Source organism: Aspergillus puulaauensis, chromosome 1, assembly GCF_016861865.1.
Source record: "Aspergillus puulaauensis MK2 DNA, chromosome 1, nearly complete sequence".
NCBI lineage: Eukaryota > Fungi > Ascomycota > Eurotiomycetes > Eurotiales > Aspergillaceae > Aspergillus > Aspergillus puulaauensis.
In genome coordinates this window covers 4,956,680-4,972,472 of record NC_054857.1, presented here as the reverse complement: position 1 = coordinate 4,972,472, position 15,793 = coordinate 4,956,680, and the positions used below count along the sequence as shown (strand labels likewise).

The following is a 15,793-nucleotide window of genomic DNA, read 5'->3' as shown; positions in this document are numbered from 1 at the left end:
AAAGAGGGCTCGAAATGGGGAGAGACGAAGGGTCGGTGGAGCGAGGATGGAGGACTCGGAGGAGAGGAAAAAGAAATACGGAGCTTAAAAAAATAGTAACAGCCAGGGTTGACTCGGGAAAAATTGGATGATTAAAAGGCACGGGGCCTGCCTCAGCAAGGCACCAAGAGGGAAAAATGCCCTCTTTCCTTTTCTTTATACTTTGACTCGATGAATCACACTTCCAGTCAACCAAAAGGTAATAATGCGCTGGAGAGTTTCTTGCCAGTTGACTGTTGCCTCCGCGTTTTGTATTTGGTAACAGCCCTGTCACTGTATTATTGGTTTTAACTCTGGGGGCACTGGGCACACGTATCTCCCTTCCTATTCCGGTTTAGTACGCGATATATTCTCGGCGCGTCGCGCTTCATGTTCGAGCCTCAAGCCAGCTCCTTACAGAACACGTCGTCATTAAGTGTGTTCCTGTTAAGTAGGAACTCGGGATGTAAGGTGTACGGTGCTTTTGTCTTATCATCAGCCCTGGCAGTGGCGGTGCAACAGGGCAATACGCAGTTGGAGAAGTGTCGTGTCTTGCGCTGATAACGAAGAACCCCGCACGAGGGCCACAACAAAGAACGCGGAGAATGGGAGCTTCAAAACCACAGTGTTAACAAAGAATGATTGCTTGCATCTGGAAATCCTTCCTTCTTCCTCGCTCTATACTTGCCACGTGGGTCTATCAGCTGTACGGAGTAGCTCCTTGATGCATTCCCGTGAAGCACTTCGAGAAGCCGATTTGCATATTGCCCCGCCACAAATGCGAGACTCCAAGTCTCCAACTACCGGTCAACCAAACGCTACAGAGTACTAACTATTCGCCCAATTGGCAATAAGGTGACAGCAACCTTGGGGTAGCTTTTGATTGTCAGCCCATGTCACTCTCCAGTTCTACTCACTTTTCCGTCTCGCACTGTATCTTTGTCCATTCCTTTCTCCCACTGACTCACAACTGAGTCGTTCCGAATCCCTGCCCCTTGCGGACGTGATAGAGAGTAGCAATGACCGCAAATAACGTCGTAATAATCGGGTACGAATGTTTTTGCAAGCAAATCCTCATCCTAAACCATGGGCTAAATCAATACCAACAGGGCTGGAGTCTCTGGGCTGACCACCGCGTACCTTTTGTCCCAAGACCCCAGAAACTCCATTACTGTCGCCGCCAAACATATGCCCGGAGACTATGATATAGAATACTGTTCTCCCTGGGCCGGTGCTAATTACCTCCCGTACGTTTATCCTATCACCTATTCGTAACGCCATCCTCGAGGCTGATACCAGGCTTAGAACCGGGCATCCTGGCAGTAACCATGCTAAATGGGAACAAGAGACATGGCAGCCATTAAAGGAGCTGACAGAGAAGCATCCTGAGGCAGGGATTCATTTTCAAGGTATGCCATCCTTGGATCATATACGCAATCCGCTAATAGAAGAACAGAATCCATTATTTATAATCGAAAGAAGGACCAGCAATCCTCCGTCGGCCAAGCGTTTTCAGCCCTAGTCAGTGATAACCCGTGGTACAAAGATGTTGTTCCCGATGTAAGCACTCTGGCCTCTGGTACACCTTGCAACTACTCTAGACCAATCCACTGACCATCCCCGCCCAGTTCAAACCCATCCCAAAAGACCAACTAGCACCTGGAATGGACAACGCCCAACTCTTCACTTCAGTATGCATTAACACCGCCGTGTACCTTCCCTGGCTAGTCGGACAGTGTCGCAAAAACGGCACGGTATTCAAGCGCGCAGTTTTCAAACACGTATCAGACGCGGCAAATGCCCATCACTCTGGAAGACCCGCCGACGTCGTCGTGAACTGCACCGGCCTATCATCCAAGAAGCTAGGTGGCGTCCTCGACGAAAAGCTCCACCCAGGCCGCGGCCAAATCGTTGTAGTCCGAAACGATCCTGGCAAGATGGTCTCAGTCTCGGGAACAGACGACGGCGAGGACGAGCTGATCTACATGATGACCCGTGCCGCCGGCGGTGGAACTATCCTAGGTGGCTGTTATCAGAAGCACCAATGGGACCCATTGCCCGATCCCAACCTGGCCGTTCGTATTATGAAGCGTGCTATCTCTATATGCCCAGAGCTAGTGTCCAAAGGGCAAGGGATTGAAGGCCTAGATATCATAAGGCATGGCGTTGGACTGCGGCCTCTGAGGGATGGTGGGCCACGTATTGAGGCGGAGAAGATTGATGGTGTTGCAGTTGTGCATAATTACGGCCATGGTGGGTTTGGATATCAAGCTTCCTACGGCTGCGCGGCTGAAACCGTGCGGCTAGTGAAGGAGACTTTACAGGACAAAGTCCAGGCGAAGCTATAAAACTTTGGAGTTTCATAGAGACTGGTAGAGTAAAATGGCCGTATTCATTACCAGAACTTTAAGCCAGGCATTAAAATTGAAATTACCACCAACAAACCTTTGTTTATTAGTCAAAAGGCTTCTTCTCGATTTCCCTAAATTACCCGAAGATATAAAGTATAAGCATGTAAAGTAATTTCCCCCAGATTGCCCGTAGACGTCGACATTGCGTCATCACAACCACGTAGTGGTATATTGGGGATTGGATCAAATACACAGACTGTAGCTCATTATTTCCATGTTTTTACCTTACCTTAACCGACTAAATAGATCGGCACATACGGACACATTCTTACGAAAAGGTACAGTTATCAAAATGAAATACAAAGCCCCTGAGGTTGAAGAAGAGTATGAGGAAGACGACGTAACGAACGCGTCGAAGCGAAAAAGAAGCAACGAGGAAACGCCCGCTGTCCAGGAAAAGAGCGCAGACGAGACAGAGTCGCAGCCACCAAGTAAGGCTGCCAGAGCTGGTGGGGAGCCTGATGAAGAGGAAGATGACGATGAGGGATTCCTCGACGAGGAAGAGTCTCGTGAAGGCGATCTTGACCAGGAGGAGCTTGATGAGGAAGATTTCGACGAGGAATTGAGCGATCTGGGTGAGGAGGAGAGTGGAGAAATAGAAGAGGTTGAAGGAAAAGAGGGTACAAGTCAGGAGAAGAAGTCGCGACAGTCTCCAAGTCATGAGAAGCTGAAGAAGACCATTGAGGAATATGGTCATGGTCCACTTGAGGGAACGGCGATTGAAAAGAAAGCGCTTACTGGATCGCCTGATACCATTTTCGCTATGCTCATTGATGCGATGCTGAAGTCAAAGCCGTTGTCACATGAACTCACGGATCGTACACTGCGTAAACTTGTTGATGTTGGATATCACGATATCCAGAAACTAGGGGATGCTAGTTGGGAAGAGAGAGCTATGGTCCTGAAGGATGGAGGATACAACCGATACAGAGAACAGGGTTCAACAAACCTGGGAAAATTGGTCGAGTTCGTGAACGAGAACTATGGTGGGTATCCCCGTTCTTTTAACGCTCGGGCCCAGCTGTATTGAGCTAACTCGAGATTACAGATGGGGATCTGAACAATCTCATAAAGTCTGCGGAGTACGATCCCCAGAGAACAAGACAACTCGTAAAGGAAGTCCACGGCCTCGGAGACCTAGGCGTGGAACTCTTCTTCAACAACGTGCAAAGCGTCTGGCCATCTATCGCTCCGTTTGTTGATTCCCGGAGTCTGCAAACCGCGGAGGACGCTGGGCTGGGGACTGACCTGGATGCTATCTACGAGGACTTAGAGAAAGACTCGATCAGGATGTGCAAGTTGGCAAATGCCTTGTCGACCGCTAGATTAGAGAAACAAGTGGGCGATCTGATGGCGATTTGATTGTTCTTCTGGGCTCGGATGAGCAGTGGTGGCTACTCACAAACATTGCTCTTCTTCTGTGTGGGCAAGGTTTCATCTCGATAGTAGAACAAGCTTGGTTGAATAACAAGACAACTTCTCGAGGTCATGTATATTTCTAGAGGTCTGGGATCAACATCGAGATGTGTCAATCGAAATGCTCCCAGCCACTTGGAGCAGCCGCTGGGCGCCGCTGAGTCACCCACACCCGCCCTGTTCTTGGCAGACCCGCTGTTGCGCCTCGCTGGCGCTGGGAGTGGGAAAGGATGCTGGAGTTCCTGTTCACGTCCCCAGCCTTTCATCCGCACTTTTCTTCTCTTTCTCACTTTTCATTCACAGCTTCATTTGAAACAATAGACTCCCCTTTTCTCATATTCCGCATCCCTGGTTGACCTGTCGGCAATCGCACGCTCCTACTCCTCGCGACAATCTTGCTACCTAGCTCCCCTGACAGATTCGTCAACTACAACAAGCTACGTGGTGGTTCATCGAGCTCGATCTAGGCAACAAACATCCTCCTCCAGCAGCGCGACAACCCGCACGCTTTGATATCTTCGCACTCCCGGAGTTCCTCCCAAACCCACACCGGACACCTACTCCGCGACAACCTAAACCTTCAAAATGGATTTCTCCAACATCTTGTATGTTGCAACATGTTGCTGTCGGTTTGTCCAAGAGCGAATCGATTACTGACATGGTGCTCTCTGTTTTAGCCGCTTTGCCAACATCGCTGTCGGTGCCATCATGGTTCTTGGTGGCATTGCCCAGTTCTTCCCGATAAGCATGAGCCACATCATCACTGGTGTCTATGTGATTCTGTTTGGTCTCAGTAAGTCGCCTCTGCCATGATGAACCGTAACCGATGTCCGCAGAAACTGATTCGTTGTAGTCGTTGCTGGGTTGGAGTTCTTGCCCAACGTCCCGGACTATATCTACCGCTATGCGTCCTTCCTGTTCTCCTTCGTTGGCCGTGGTGTTTGTAAGTTTTAGCTCTTGGGTTTTCGTTCAACGGCCGCGAACTAACGTTTTTGTAAAGTCTATATCTTTGTCGGGTGTCTCATTCTCCACGGCCACGTCCTGCAATACATTGCTGCTTCGATTGTCGGCATCCTTGGTATCGGTTACGTCGTTTTGGAATTCGTCCCGTCTATCGAACCTCCATCCAACATGCGCGAGGCCGACCAGGGCTGGGGCGCCGAGCAGGTTGTCTAAGATTTATAACGCATGGTCGTGGGTCTGGGAACCGGGTTTGACACGATACAATCTTCATCGTGCTCTGCGCAACCGTTGCGATCGATGAACGGTCGATTGTATTCCTACAAGATATAAACCGCGAGATCCAATTTTGAATAATTCGGGATTCTCATGATGAACGATATTCCATGAGTGTGATGAATGACTTTCCGACGATTGAGGCAAGATATAGGTGAGAAGGACGACATGTGGTGGATATACACTACTTTCTATTTGCGCATCTTATTCGGGGACGCTGGATCCTCTTTACTTTCTGAGGGCCAATATATTCAGCCACGTTTTTTCTTATTATAATTCTTTTATTGTCCGATTTCTGATCCACTTATCTGCTGTCCGGTTGGTCTGCTCGCCAGCACTGTATCATACATTTCTGTAGATGGACCATTATTGTGACTAGTTATTACTTACCTAACGAGTAGCGATCATGAAACCAATTTAATCTACAAGGTACCCCTAATCGAATGTTGTTCTTCGAGAGGAAAAGAAACGGGCGAAATCGTTTATCTGATCAAACCACTCCATCTAATCTATTATTTAATTCCGAGTCCGAGCAGCAATTCGAGTCAGAGGTGCGAGATCAGTGACCCCGAATGCCGCTTGTTGAGACTAGGGCCTATCTATTATTGATCTTGGCTGTCGTCAACTCCAACGAACATCCAACACAGGATGAGCACTACTGGTTAACACGTGTTTCGAGATTGTGACGGGTAGGTAATTCGAGGGGAAACTGGAGGTTGATTATTATCTGATGGCCATGATTCGTGAGAACTGGGCACTATTCAGCCGTCACGCAGGAAGGCTGGGCCCGAGGATGGAAGCCTTGCCGTCAGCGGGTCTGTGTCTTGAGCCTTGAGGAATAACGAGGAGTCGGATCCTGATTCCTGACTCGTCTTCTCACGGTGCGATGTTCCAGCTTGTGATTGACCCTCGGGATAGCAAAGTCCGGAGTCCTCAGGCTCGGGCTTGCAGCTTCACTCTCCAGATTTGGAAAGCAACACCGAGCACAAGGGAGTGGGTTGCGTTTTGTTGAGTACGCACTTGTGTAGGGAGAAGCTACCAGGCTGAGGCAAACTTATGCACTCCGGGCGAGGTTCATCAAGGTTCTTAACCGGTATGTTGCGCAGGGATGGTAGCGATCACGGCGTGGTAGTACAGCCTGTATTAAGTACTGTGGCACTTAGACAGAACCCTGTACATTCCATGTCAAGCACAGGGATGAGCCGGGATGCGAGCGTGCGTTTCAGTCGGACAAGGTAGGTAACAGCGTTATTTTAATGCAGATATTATAGATCGATATCATGGTTCTGGCATCGCCCTTGTCGCGTCATGCCGTCTCCCGTGTTTGGAGACCTGAGAGTCACGCCATGGCTTTCCGACCCAGGGATTTCCACTGGGCGCAACATGGGTATGGTGGCTCTGGTTTGAGCAGATGGTGGCTGGGGCAAATGGCCAAGCAAGAGTTGACGTGGTGAGAGAAGAATGGGGACACTACTACTATTATTCGAATCTCAATGACCCTGGAATGGCATGTAATCAACGATTGATACTGTTGCCTAGGCGTATTTTCGAGTCTTCAAAAGTCCCGTTTGATATGACCAAGATGGATGACACGAGGACGGCCAATCGGAAGATGCCAGGCAACTCTGTTGGGACGAGAACAGGCCAATGAAGAGGGCGATAGATCAACGGGGAGATAACAAAAGCAACTCCGGCGGCTCGACTGGACGGACTTCTACTGACCGCCAAAAAGAATCCCAGGGAAGGTGGCCGAGGCCACGGGTGGCCAATCATAACAAAGGAATATAAGCTGACTGGTGGGCTCTGAAGGGTCTGCTCCAATCAGGTGGGTGATAATCAGGCTTATTCGGTGACGGATACGCTAGCTTCTAAAAAAGGCAAGCGCTAAACCGTGATAGGCAACGGTGGAGCAGCGATGATTCGATCTGGGGAGGAAGAAGGCAATCGCAAACGCAGAGACTGAGAGACGCTCACCCTGGCCCAGAACCACTTTTTTGGCGGCGAGAGGGGCTGAGGAACAATCGCTCGGGTCTCGCTCCGGACTAAAACAATCTTATTCCCAACCTGTTGGTTAGCCCTCCTTGATTGCAGCACGAAAAAGCAAAAAGGGGACACGAAAGGGTCTGGAAAAGTGACCCAACGCCCAGAGACCCCAGTTAGCTGTAGATCCCCCTTGGAGATCGATAACGAGCTGATAAGTCGATAAGTCAGAGCCACACGCTCGGAATTTGGAGGAGGAAAAGGATAGGAAAGGAAGTGCAAACTCAGAGTCAGCAGCAGACTGGAGACCGACCAGTTGCACGCTTGACTGGCGTGACAAAGAATCATCGTCGCGCAGCTTCCTCTCTGCGATTCGCCAGGTACGTTGTCTTTTCTCGGTCACAACCACCATCACCGGCTTTGTCCATCCCCCTTGCCAGCTCCCATCCTTTGAGCCTGCCACTCTTCACCAGTAATCAGATCATATCTCCTCCTTGCTGCCGCCGTCCTCCCCATCATATCTGATCCGACATTCCCTGGGCTTGATTGATCATTGACCTTCCCTCGCTGCCGATCCTTCTCTATCCTTCCCTCACAACTTTACCTGTCCACCCGCTTCCTTCTCATTTGACTTTCAGGACACTGTTGCTTGCTCGTACTTTTGTGTGCGCTGTCTGTTTGAAAAATTTACCTTGCTCATCATTCTCATCCGTTGGCACATCTAGACCTCCGTCGTCTCCGCCAGCCTTTCTATTTGAATCGCCACTCCCGTCCCCTACGTCGACCAACACACGTCGTTTTTATCCCGCTTGTCGTGGCAGTTTCAGGCTTTCAGCAGCTGTAAGCTGACTTTTCCTTACGACGAAGTACGGATCTTCCATTCCTACTGCGTTTTGGAAATTCCTGGGGCCATTCTTGAGGATCTTCATTCCCGTTCTCGGCTCCGCCCCTCTGGCCTGGAGTCTCACGAGCTGCAGCACCGATCGATTTACCATTCCAGCCAGGCGCTTTAGTCGTCTCTTTTCTTTTTTCTTCTGCACTGTCATCTTGACCGACTTTTGACTTCGTCATACAATAATTACACTCTCCTGTGGTGCAACATACCATCGCACGACCACTTGTCCCCTATTTCGACCCTCAAGTTTCAGCGGACTTCTTTGTCTCTGGAATCCTTACTCACTCTTCCCTCGACCCATCCCCACGGGATTCGAGTCGCATCAATCTAAATACTTGGACACGGATAAACGGTGGAAATGTTGGCATCCATTTCCCACATGGAGACCCTACGATCCCTCCCTCGAAATCCGGATGTGGTTACGCGACACCCATCGGCCGAAGACTTAGATGCTGCTCAGCAACTCATTTCGTCTGCTCAAGCTGGCCGGGAACATCCTCTCGATCGACAATACACCGATGAGGGGTCGCGAAATGTCGGAGGGGCTCCACTGAGCCATCACGAGGATGACTACCCAGTAGTTCAGTCTTCTGAAACCGCTATAAATGGGCATATTTTTGAGAAAACGTCTCCAAAATCCCAAAAAGACACATCGTTCTTGGGACATTCTTGCAGGTTCGTATGGCTTGTTACCAGATCGGTTTGTCGGTGAGCTAACGTCGTTTCCCCTTTCCCTCATTAGTAATTGCGGAACGAAGAGTACACCGTTATGGCGGCGGTCACCTACCGGGGCCATGATTTGTAATGCATGCGGTCTCTACCTAAAAGCGCGAAATGTTGCACGGCCAACGAAAAGGAACCGGACGCAAGCAAGCCCGGGGGCATTTATTGCGCAAAATCCCCCCGCAGGTGCTCAGCCAGAGCCGGTCGCTAGCGATAATGAAGGTTGCGGGGGTTCTTCGGGTTCGTGTCCAGGCGGTGGAAATTGTAATGGGACAGGTGGCGCCGAAGGCTGCGACGGTTGTCCGGCTTACAATAATCGCGTTTACAAGTCAACGGCGCGGGGGAATGTCGCGGCACATGCGTTGAATAGATCAGCGATTCCGGAGAGTGCTCCGCCCTCGCAGGAGCCTGAAACGCCGGCCAGATCCAGCGCACAACCGGAGGGTAATATGCTGGTTGCTTGCCAGAACTGCGGAACCACCGTGACACCACTTTGGCGACGAGATGAAAATGGCCATCCGATCTGCAATGCCTGTGGTACGTTTATTCATTCTATCGCTTCTTTCTGTATTTTGTATAGGCAATCTTGATTAACATATCTGCCAGGTCTCTACTATAAGCTCCACGGCTGCTACCGTCCTACTACGATGAAAAAGACCATCATCAAACGGCGAAAACGTGTTGTTCCGGCTTTGCGAGAACATTCTCCGACTGGGGCTACCCAATCCTCTCAGGGTTCCTCTGCGTCACCAGAAGCATCGTCCCCAGCGACATTGGCCCATTCCCAAGATGAGCGGTATAGATACTACAGTTCGGAGCCCGTTGACCAATTTCACCGAGGTTCACCTGCAGCTCAGCGTCCATTCGTACTCGCGCCGCTACCGGTCGACTTTACAGGCTTCAATTCGGGAGCCGTAACACTACCTCATCATCCACCTCCACCACCACCCAGGCTACTCGAGCCAGGTCATACATCGGTTCCTCAATTTGGCCGACGTTCGATCTCGCCAAATTCTTCTGGGAACCCCAAGAAACGACCACTATCGGAAACCGGGCCTTCTACGGACGTTGGTTCTATTCCAAGCACGTTGGAGGCTGGATCAAATCAACTCCCGCCCATTGTATCCTCTGCGAACCCGCCGCCCCCTGCTCGACTTAGCTCAATCTCCGCTATTCTCAATCACGCTCATGCACGCGACGAAGCTCGCCTAGACCCGTCCCTGGCTGGTCTCGCACGTCAGCAGCAATACCACCCTCAGCCCCAATCTCTTGCACATCCGCAAACCTCAGAATCGCTACCTGGAGTGTCCGACCTGGAAAGTTTCGAGCGCCGCGCGAAGCTCCAGCGGGAAGCCGAAGAAATGCGAGAACTTCTCCGAGCAAAAGAGCGAGAGCTTGCACAACTCGCTAGTCAATGACGATGACGATGAAATTTCAGCGTGTTGTAACATCTCTTTTCTTCCAAGTTCGATCTATCACCCTTTGTCCCTTCTTTGAGGCACACTCGGCGCAAAAGTCTGTCCTCGCGAGATACCATGTTCCACTGTTGATGGGTTCTACGGAGTTTATTATGTCAGGGTTAAGGTAACAGACCATCCGGCTTATCGTTGATATTCGTCCTTTTTACGTCCCATTTCTTAAGCGTTGGTGGGATTAGCGTTCACACGAGAGTGATTTATTAGGAGGATGGTTTTCCGGTTAAATTGCCTTTTTTTATTATTTATTGTTGGTTTTAATTCTTCAGAAATCGGGCTACGATGGGTGGATGAGATGGAATGGAATGGATGGAGTTCAACAGTGGAATATATCAAACAGCATAGACTTCTAACGAACTTCATATACCTAATCTATCTTACCGTACCTTCTACAGCCAAATACCTACCCGTTGTATATATAGCAACGAAACGAGAAAGAGCGATCGTGTCCTCGCACCTGGCTAGGATCATTCGGGCCGCCCTAATTGTGGTCCGCCCTGTTTCATATTGGCCTACTCGAAGTTGGGCTGAAGAGAGTTTAGAAATATACTGATAAATGTCTGGAATAAACAAAAAATTGGGTATATGAAAGACAAAAAAAGAGATAAACCTAACTCCGATGAATAAAGAAGGGCGTCGAGACGCCTGTCACAGTACTAGTAAAAGGCCTATCGAGCCATTTATACCAGTCTGGTCTGGCTGGTCTCCGCGCCATGGGTATCCCCACAAACAGATGCCGTCTTCACTTCTTGAACCATCTCAGTCGTAACCTGAATTTCACTGTCATCAAAGCTCCCATCCTTAACAGCGGTTGTCGGTTCAAGTCCAGCTCTGTTTCCGACGGCGAGTCCGATATCTGTGTCGATACTGCGCAGACCAAGCTCTAGGTCTTGGGAATAGACATCTGGATCCGAGGTTCTAAGGCGCGCTGAGCGTGGAGCAGTCGTACGTGTTGCATTACGCGTGGGTTTGTTCTTATTGTAGCTGTCTGTAGAGAGGAACTTAGGGCAGATGCGGCTGACGAGCGGGCGGAGGAATGGCAGACAGGCACATATTATCGCGACGTTACATTCGGCTGCAGTCCAGTAGGCTGCGGTAGCGTTGCTCCCTGTTTGATCCTATAAGTATAATCGAGTAAAGGAACATTACAAGAGGGGCGTTGTGAGATATGGTAGAAAGTGCAGCGCTGAGAGACATACAAGACGTGTCGATGCTTTTCGCTACGCTACGTAGGCTAAAAAGACGAAGAATACTAGTGATCACGACACTATCATCCGTGTCAGCTAGCTGTATCAATCAGTTTGAGGATCCGGAAAACTAACAGTGCACCAAGTGCGAATACGCCCAGGAGTGCAACCTTCTGTCGACGAGGAAGATGCAGTTGCGATAAGAGAGGCATCGGTAGGATGAGAAGAGTGAGATCAGTGGCGATATTCATCGAAGCGTTGAAGAACCAAACAGCCTCGAAGGAGAGGCAGGTACCCGAGATCTTTCGGTCCCAGAATTTGGCCACGGGCACGCAGTTGACGAACCCGCTGACAATTGCCCATGTTGCGTATAAAATCACTACCCCCAGAACAATGTAGCATATGATACAGAACCGGTAGCTGGGGAAAATGCGCAAATATTGGAAGAGTAGGGATATTTTGGTGAATGCTAGGCTTGCATTATATATGGGGATTGCAACCCATAGATGCTGCAAAGTAACAAGAGGTCAGTCATGGCTGGTGAGGCTATATGGCAAATATAGTTTTTCTGTTGACCTTTAACTGCTGCTTGAACTCATGCTCCGGTATATCATAGGAATGCCTTCCTAAGCCAAGGCGGTATTCTTGCCCAGATCAGTCAAAGGCTTTCAAATGTGGTTGTTCGTCCTTACGTGCTACAACGAAACCGAGATAGGCAATTGAAAAGGCCTAAGAGAGATCAATAACGTGCTGAAGAACGGCCACGGTGATACATACCAAAGAAACTAGAATAGTCCAATCCTCTCGGCCACTTAATTTTATCAATCCAATTCTGGTGTAAATGCGCATCGCTACAATCACAGTCGATATTCCAGTGAGCACCGCTGTTACCACCATGGCCGTCTGCCCTCGAGATGCGCCCTCATTGTCGCTTCTAGAGAGCAGAATGTGCCCTAAGTGTTCATCCATCACCGCCTAAGCACGAAAGGATTAGGGTGATTGAACAGCGGCAACGGCGTGGGCGCGGGCATCGAGAATGTCAAGAACCGGCTCGGACGCACTTGGGGGTTGCATGGGCTCTCAAAGTGTAGAGACACGCGGGACGGCCTGCAAGGGAGCAAAAAGATTCACGAGTGTGGAAACAGAAGTGGCAGCTTTCTTCATCATATGAAAGACGAGAATAGGCCCAAGCATCGGAAACTTTATTGACCGCATCACCTTTAATTGGACATCTAGTCATTTCAAGAGAGCGTTGTGGCTCTCGTGACCTTGTCGGGAAACCGGCCATGGTTCAATCTGCTGTCTTGGGGCGACTTGGGCCCATAGCATCTCCATGATGGGACACTCTGTTCATTGTCAATGGTAGCGAAAATCGGGGCCCGGGAGCAGCATGCTACCCACATCCACGTAGTTGATGAAATCAATGATCAGACATGTGGGTAGGCTAAGGCGTAGAAAATCAGCGGTGTCGTGCATCATTTCATGAGAAACCGGGCCTCTGGGTCGCCGAGCTTTTACTACTTTCCCTGTTGAGCATAGTGCAGTGGTCGTGCTGCGTGTTTCAGTTCTTCAGAAGTCCAGATTTGGTTGTTGTTGCTCCACCGGAAGGCCTCAGTGCTAGGTAAGGCGCCTCAGCTTGCCGCTAGCGTGGTGCAAAGTCCATGGATGTATGAACCTGGGCTGGATTGTTCGCAAAATTTTTCGCATTTCCAGCCAAGAGAGAGAGAAATTCAGTTTCCGTCTGTTCAAGGTGCTCTAGACTCGAAATACCAAAGCGAGAATGTAACCAATATTCGTTCCGGGCCGCATCTGGGTTTGGCCTGTGGAGCTGCCAGGAGAACAATAATTGTGCCAGAGTGGAGATTTCGCCTCGATAGCTTGCTTCGGCAAATCGTGACTGGCGGCTCTGACTCGTGGCTCTGAGTCGTGACATCTGCGAGTGTTCATCTCGTTTCTGAATCGCAGGCTATCTATTCGGGCGGATTTGAGCTGCGTGGAGCGACTTGTTCATCTCATTAGACTAGATCTCTTAGTCGAGGCTCGAGAGTATACCCGGTGATTGCCACTCTTGCTCGGCCCCCGTACCTTCCTGCAACCACCATCCAAGCAGTCCCTGATTTCCACGGGGATCCTTGGATTTTCACCCTGCCACTCCCAATTAGCGGTACGCTTAAACAGCCCAGCATATATAAACGTACGCCGGATTGATTGGCGTCTTGGCGGTCAACCCACTGTACTTTCATCATGAAATGTGGCGGCCGGAGTATCGAGTGCACGAACGAGTCAGAGCTTATACCTGGTTCAGGGTACAGGAATCGGCATTATGGTGTGGAGTCTGGACCATGGTTCTGTTGTTTACAGCGTTTTCCCATGAATAAACGATTAAACTATGGCAATGGGCTGGCTCTGCCCTGTGTTTATGGTCTGTGTCGGATTACGAAGAGAGGTGGAAGGAGAGAGGGAGAGAAAGAAAGTCACATGCAGCAGAGGCAGGCTTAATTGTCGAGAATGAGCAGCCAGGTTGAGCTTTAGATACAGGCCATGGTCAATAAACAAAAAATATATCAAAATATCAAATCCCAATCTCCAAAGGATACTCCAACTCCAAATCTTACAAGAATGCAGTATACAATATGCAATGCCCCGTCTTCATAACGCCCTTATGCTTCAACAAACAATCCTCTTCTCCTACATCTCGTCGGCGGCAGTACAGATTCTGAGGCGAGAGCGTCTGTAAGGCGGATGCAGGTCTTCAATTCGTGTTGGAAGGATGCGCTTTCTTCTTCTCCCCCGATCAGCGTCCATTTGTCGAGTCTCCTCTTGCTTGTACCACTGATACCTCGACTTTACAGCGGAGCACTCAACAAACCCATTCCCAACGCCCACCTCTTTGTCCATATAAAATTCAACGTCCTCTTCATCGTCTATAATACCCTCGCGTTCCTCTTTGCTTTTGTGCCACCAGCCATGCCGGGTATAGAACTTGAATGTCCGCTCCTCTGCAAAGTTAAGCAACACCTGCGGATGCGTCGGGATGTCTGCACCTTCATTATAGATGACGACTGGGTCGACGTATTCCATCGCGCATTTCATAATAATTTTGTGCCATAGCTCGTTTGACGCATTTTTGGCAACTACCCTAGGCCGGGTCACCATGACGAAGAGTGAGTGCACCGGCGGAGTATTGCTTCCGGTGCAAACGGCCTTTCCCTCCCAGTTGAAGTGGTGGATCATGTCTCCATATTCTTCTTCCAGCATCTCCTCTCGAAATTCCATCTCCTTGCGCTTGCACCCCTGCACATCTTCTCGTGAAGTGTATGGCCCTTGGTCGAGTCCTGCCGCAGCCCCAACTCCGATTGCCTGAGTAGAGTTACTCATGCTCCTTGTGAACTGCTTGTATAGGATAGAGTCCTGATATGCCTGATGGATTGGTCAGCTGGTAAATTTTTGACACAGTTGCTTTCTGAGAAACTTACTCGTGTTGCGATCATTCCAGCCCTAACAGTGGAATATAGATAATGCCGTATATATCTCTCTCTTCTGGGATGTTTGACCCTGCCGTGGTAAGGTTGATGACAGGCGAAGGACGTATCCTTCTTGTAGAGCTGTTATTGACGATTCTCCGAGAAATGGTTCAAAATTGATTAAGGTGACAATGTTTGTAAAATGATATTGTTAAGTTCTGCTTGGGTTGTCTGGAGATGTTCAAATGAGAGCAGGAGATGGTTGTAGGAGGAACGTCCAACGTCAAGATCGAGCGAAAGGGAAGGGTCACTTATCCTCTGTCAGTCCAAGAGTGAGTCAAGAATATACTTTACGGAACAAATTTGCGTGAAGCATATTGTTCATCGCGTGTTAGCATTGAAAACTGGAACTAGCATCTGGTCCAATATCTATATATGCCACCCAAAGCCCTCTGGCTAGGAACCTACAGCTCTACACGTCCAGCACTATTTTTTCGATAATATAGGACAGTATTAGTTATATATACTTCAATAATTCAGATCTATGACTGATATGAGGGGCTTGGGAGTTTTTGTATACTTTATACTTGGGCATGCTTACGTTCGGTATGCCCCGCGGGGCAAATTTTTCAAAATTAAGCTTCCACATAGTCAGTCCACGTAAAGCCACCTTCAGCTCTTCAGACTGGCTGAGAAAGAGCCTCAGGTGCTCCTGTTGTTTGATTCGGTGGGCTGACTTGTTCATGATTTCCGGCGAGAACTATAAGTAACGAACCCCTGGTTCGGAGCAGTCATACTCATACATATTTTGGAAAAGCCAAATAATCCAGGAACCAGGAACAAAGCTAGGCACATTGCTGCAAAGTTCCAGGGACATTGTGAAAAATGAAACCCACAAGCGAGCCCGTAGTATACATGCGAAGGATAGAGCACAGCCTGACAGCCCTTTGGCTTATCAGGCTTTATCAGTTATCGGACAAGATCCGAA

At 49.4% G+C, this 15,793-nt stretch overlaps 6 protein-coding genes across 6 annotated transcripts; 4 read left to right on the top strand and 2 right to left on the bottom strand.

Annotated features, from left to right (window-relative positions):
- Positions 1-1,037: 1,037 nt before the first annotated feature.
- Positions 1,038-2,366, top strand: APUU_11970A (FAD-dependent oxidoreductase; the record flags this gene model as incomplete). The annotated part of the gene is made up of 5 exons (XM_041698119.1): positions 1,038-1,066; positions 1,128-1,265; positions 1,324-1,427; positions 1,475-1,578; positions 1,647-2,366. The coding sequence occupies 5 exons, from the start codon at positions 1,038-1,040 to the stop codon at positions 2,364-2,366; spliced, it is 1,095 nt and encodes a 364-aa protein (XP_041551336.1).
- Positions 2,367-2,721: 355 nt separating this feature from the next.
- Positions 2,722-3,791, top strand: APUU_11969A (uncharacterized protein; the record flags this gene model as incomplete). The annotated part of the gene is made up of 2 exons (XM_041698117.1): positions 2,722-3,415; positions 3,478-3,791. The coding sequence occupies 2 exons, from the start codon at positions 2,722-2,724 to the stop codon at positions 3,789-3,791; spliced, it is 1,008 nt and encodes a 335-aa protein (XP_041551335.1).
- Positions 3,792-4,430: 639 nt separating this feature from the next.
- TVP15 (TVP15 family protein) lies at positions 4,431-5,021 on the top strand (the record flags this gene model as incomplete). Its single annotated transcript, XM_041698116.1, has 4 exons — positions 4,431-4,450; positions 4,523-4,638; positions 4,699-4,788; positions 4,846-5,021. 4 exons carry the CDS (start codon positions 4,431-4,433, stop codon positions 5,019-5,021), a joined length of 402 nt encoding a protein of 133 aa, XP_041551334.1.
- Positions 5,022-8,314: 3,293 nt separating this feature from the next.
- sreA (siderophore transcription factor SreA) lies at positions 8,315-10,097 on the top strand (the record flags this gene model as incomplete). Its single annotated transcript, XM_041698115.1, has 3 exons — positions 8,315-8,631; positions 8,699-9,216; positions 9,286-10,097. 3 exons carry the CDS (start codon positions 8,315-8,317, stop codon positions 10,095-10,097), a joined length of 1,647 nt encoding a protein of 548 aa, XP_041551333.1.
- A 737-nt stretch (positions 10,098-10,834) lies between these two features.
- APUU_11966S (PTH11-like integral membrane protein) lies at positions 10,835-12,310 on the bottom strand (the record flags this gene model as incomplete). The annotated part of the gene is made up of 6 exons (XM_041698114.1): positions 10,835-11,262; positions 11,354-11,421; positions 11,477-11,850; positions 11,918-11,985; positions 12,034-12,070; positions 12,119-12,310. The coding sequence occupies 6 exons, from the start codon at positions 12,308-12,310 to the stop codon at positions 10,835-10,837; spliced, it is 1,167 nt and encodes a 388-aa protein (XP_041551332.1).
- Positions 12,311-14,029: 1,719 nt separating this feature from the next.
- Positions 14,030-14,832, bottom strand: APUU_11965S (uncharacterized protein; the record flags this gene model as incomplete). The annotated part of the gene is made up of 2 exons (XM_041698113.1): positions 14,030-14,761; positions 14,818-14,832. 2 exons carry the CDS (start codon positions 14,830-14,832, stop codon positions 14,030-14,032), a joined length of 747 nt encoding a protein of 248 aa, XP_041551331.1.
- Between the last annotated feature and the right edge of the window lie 961 nt (positions 14,833-15,793).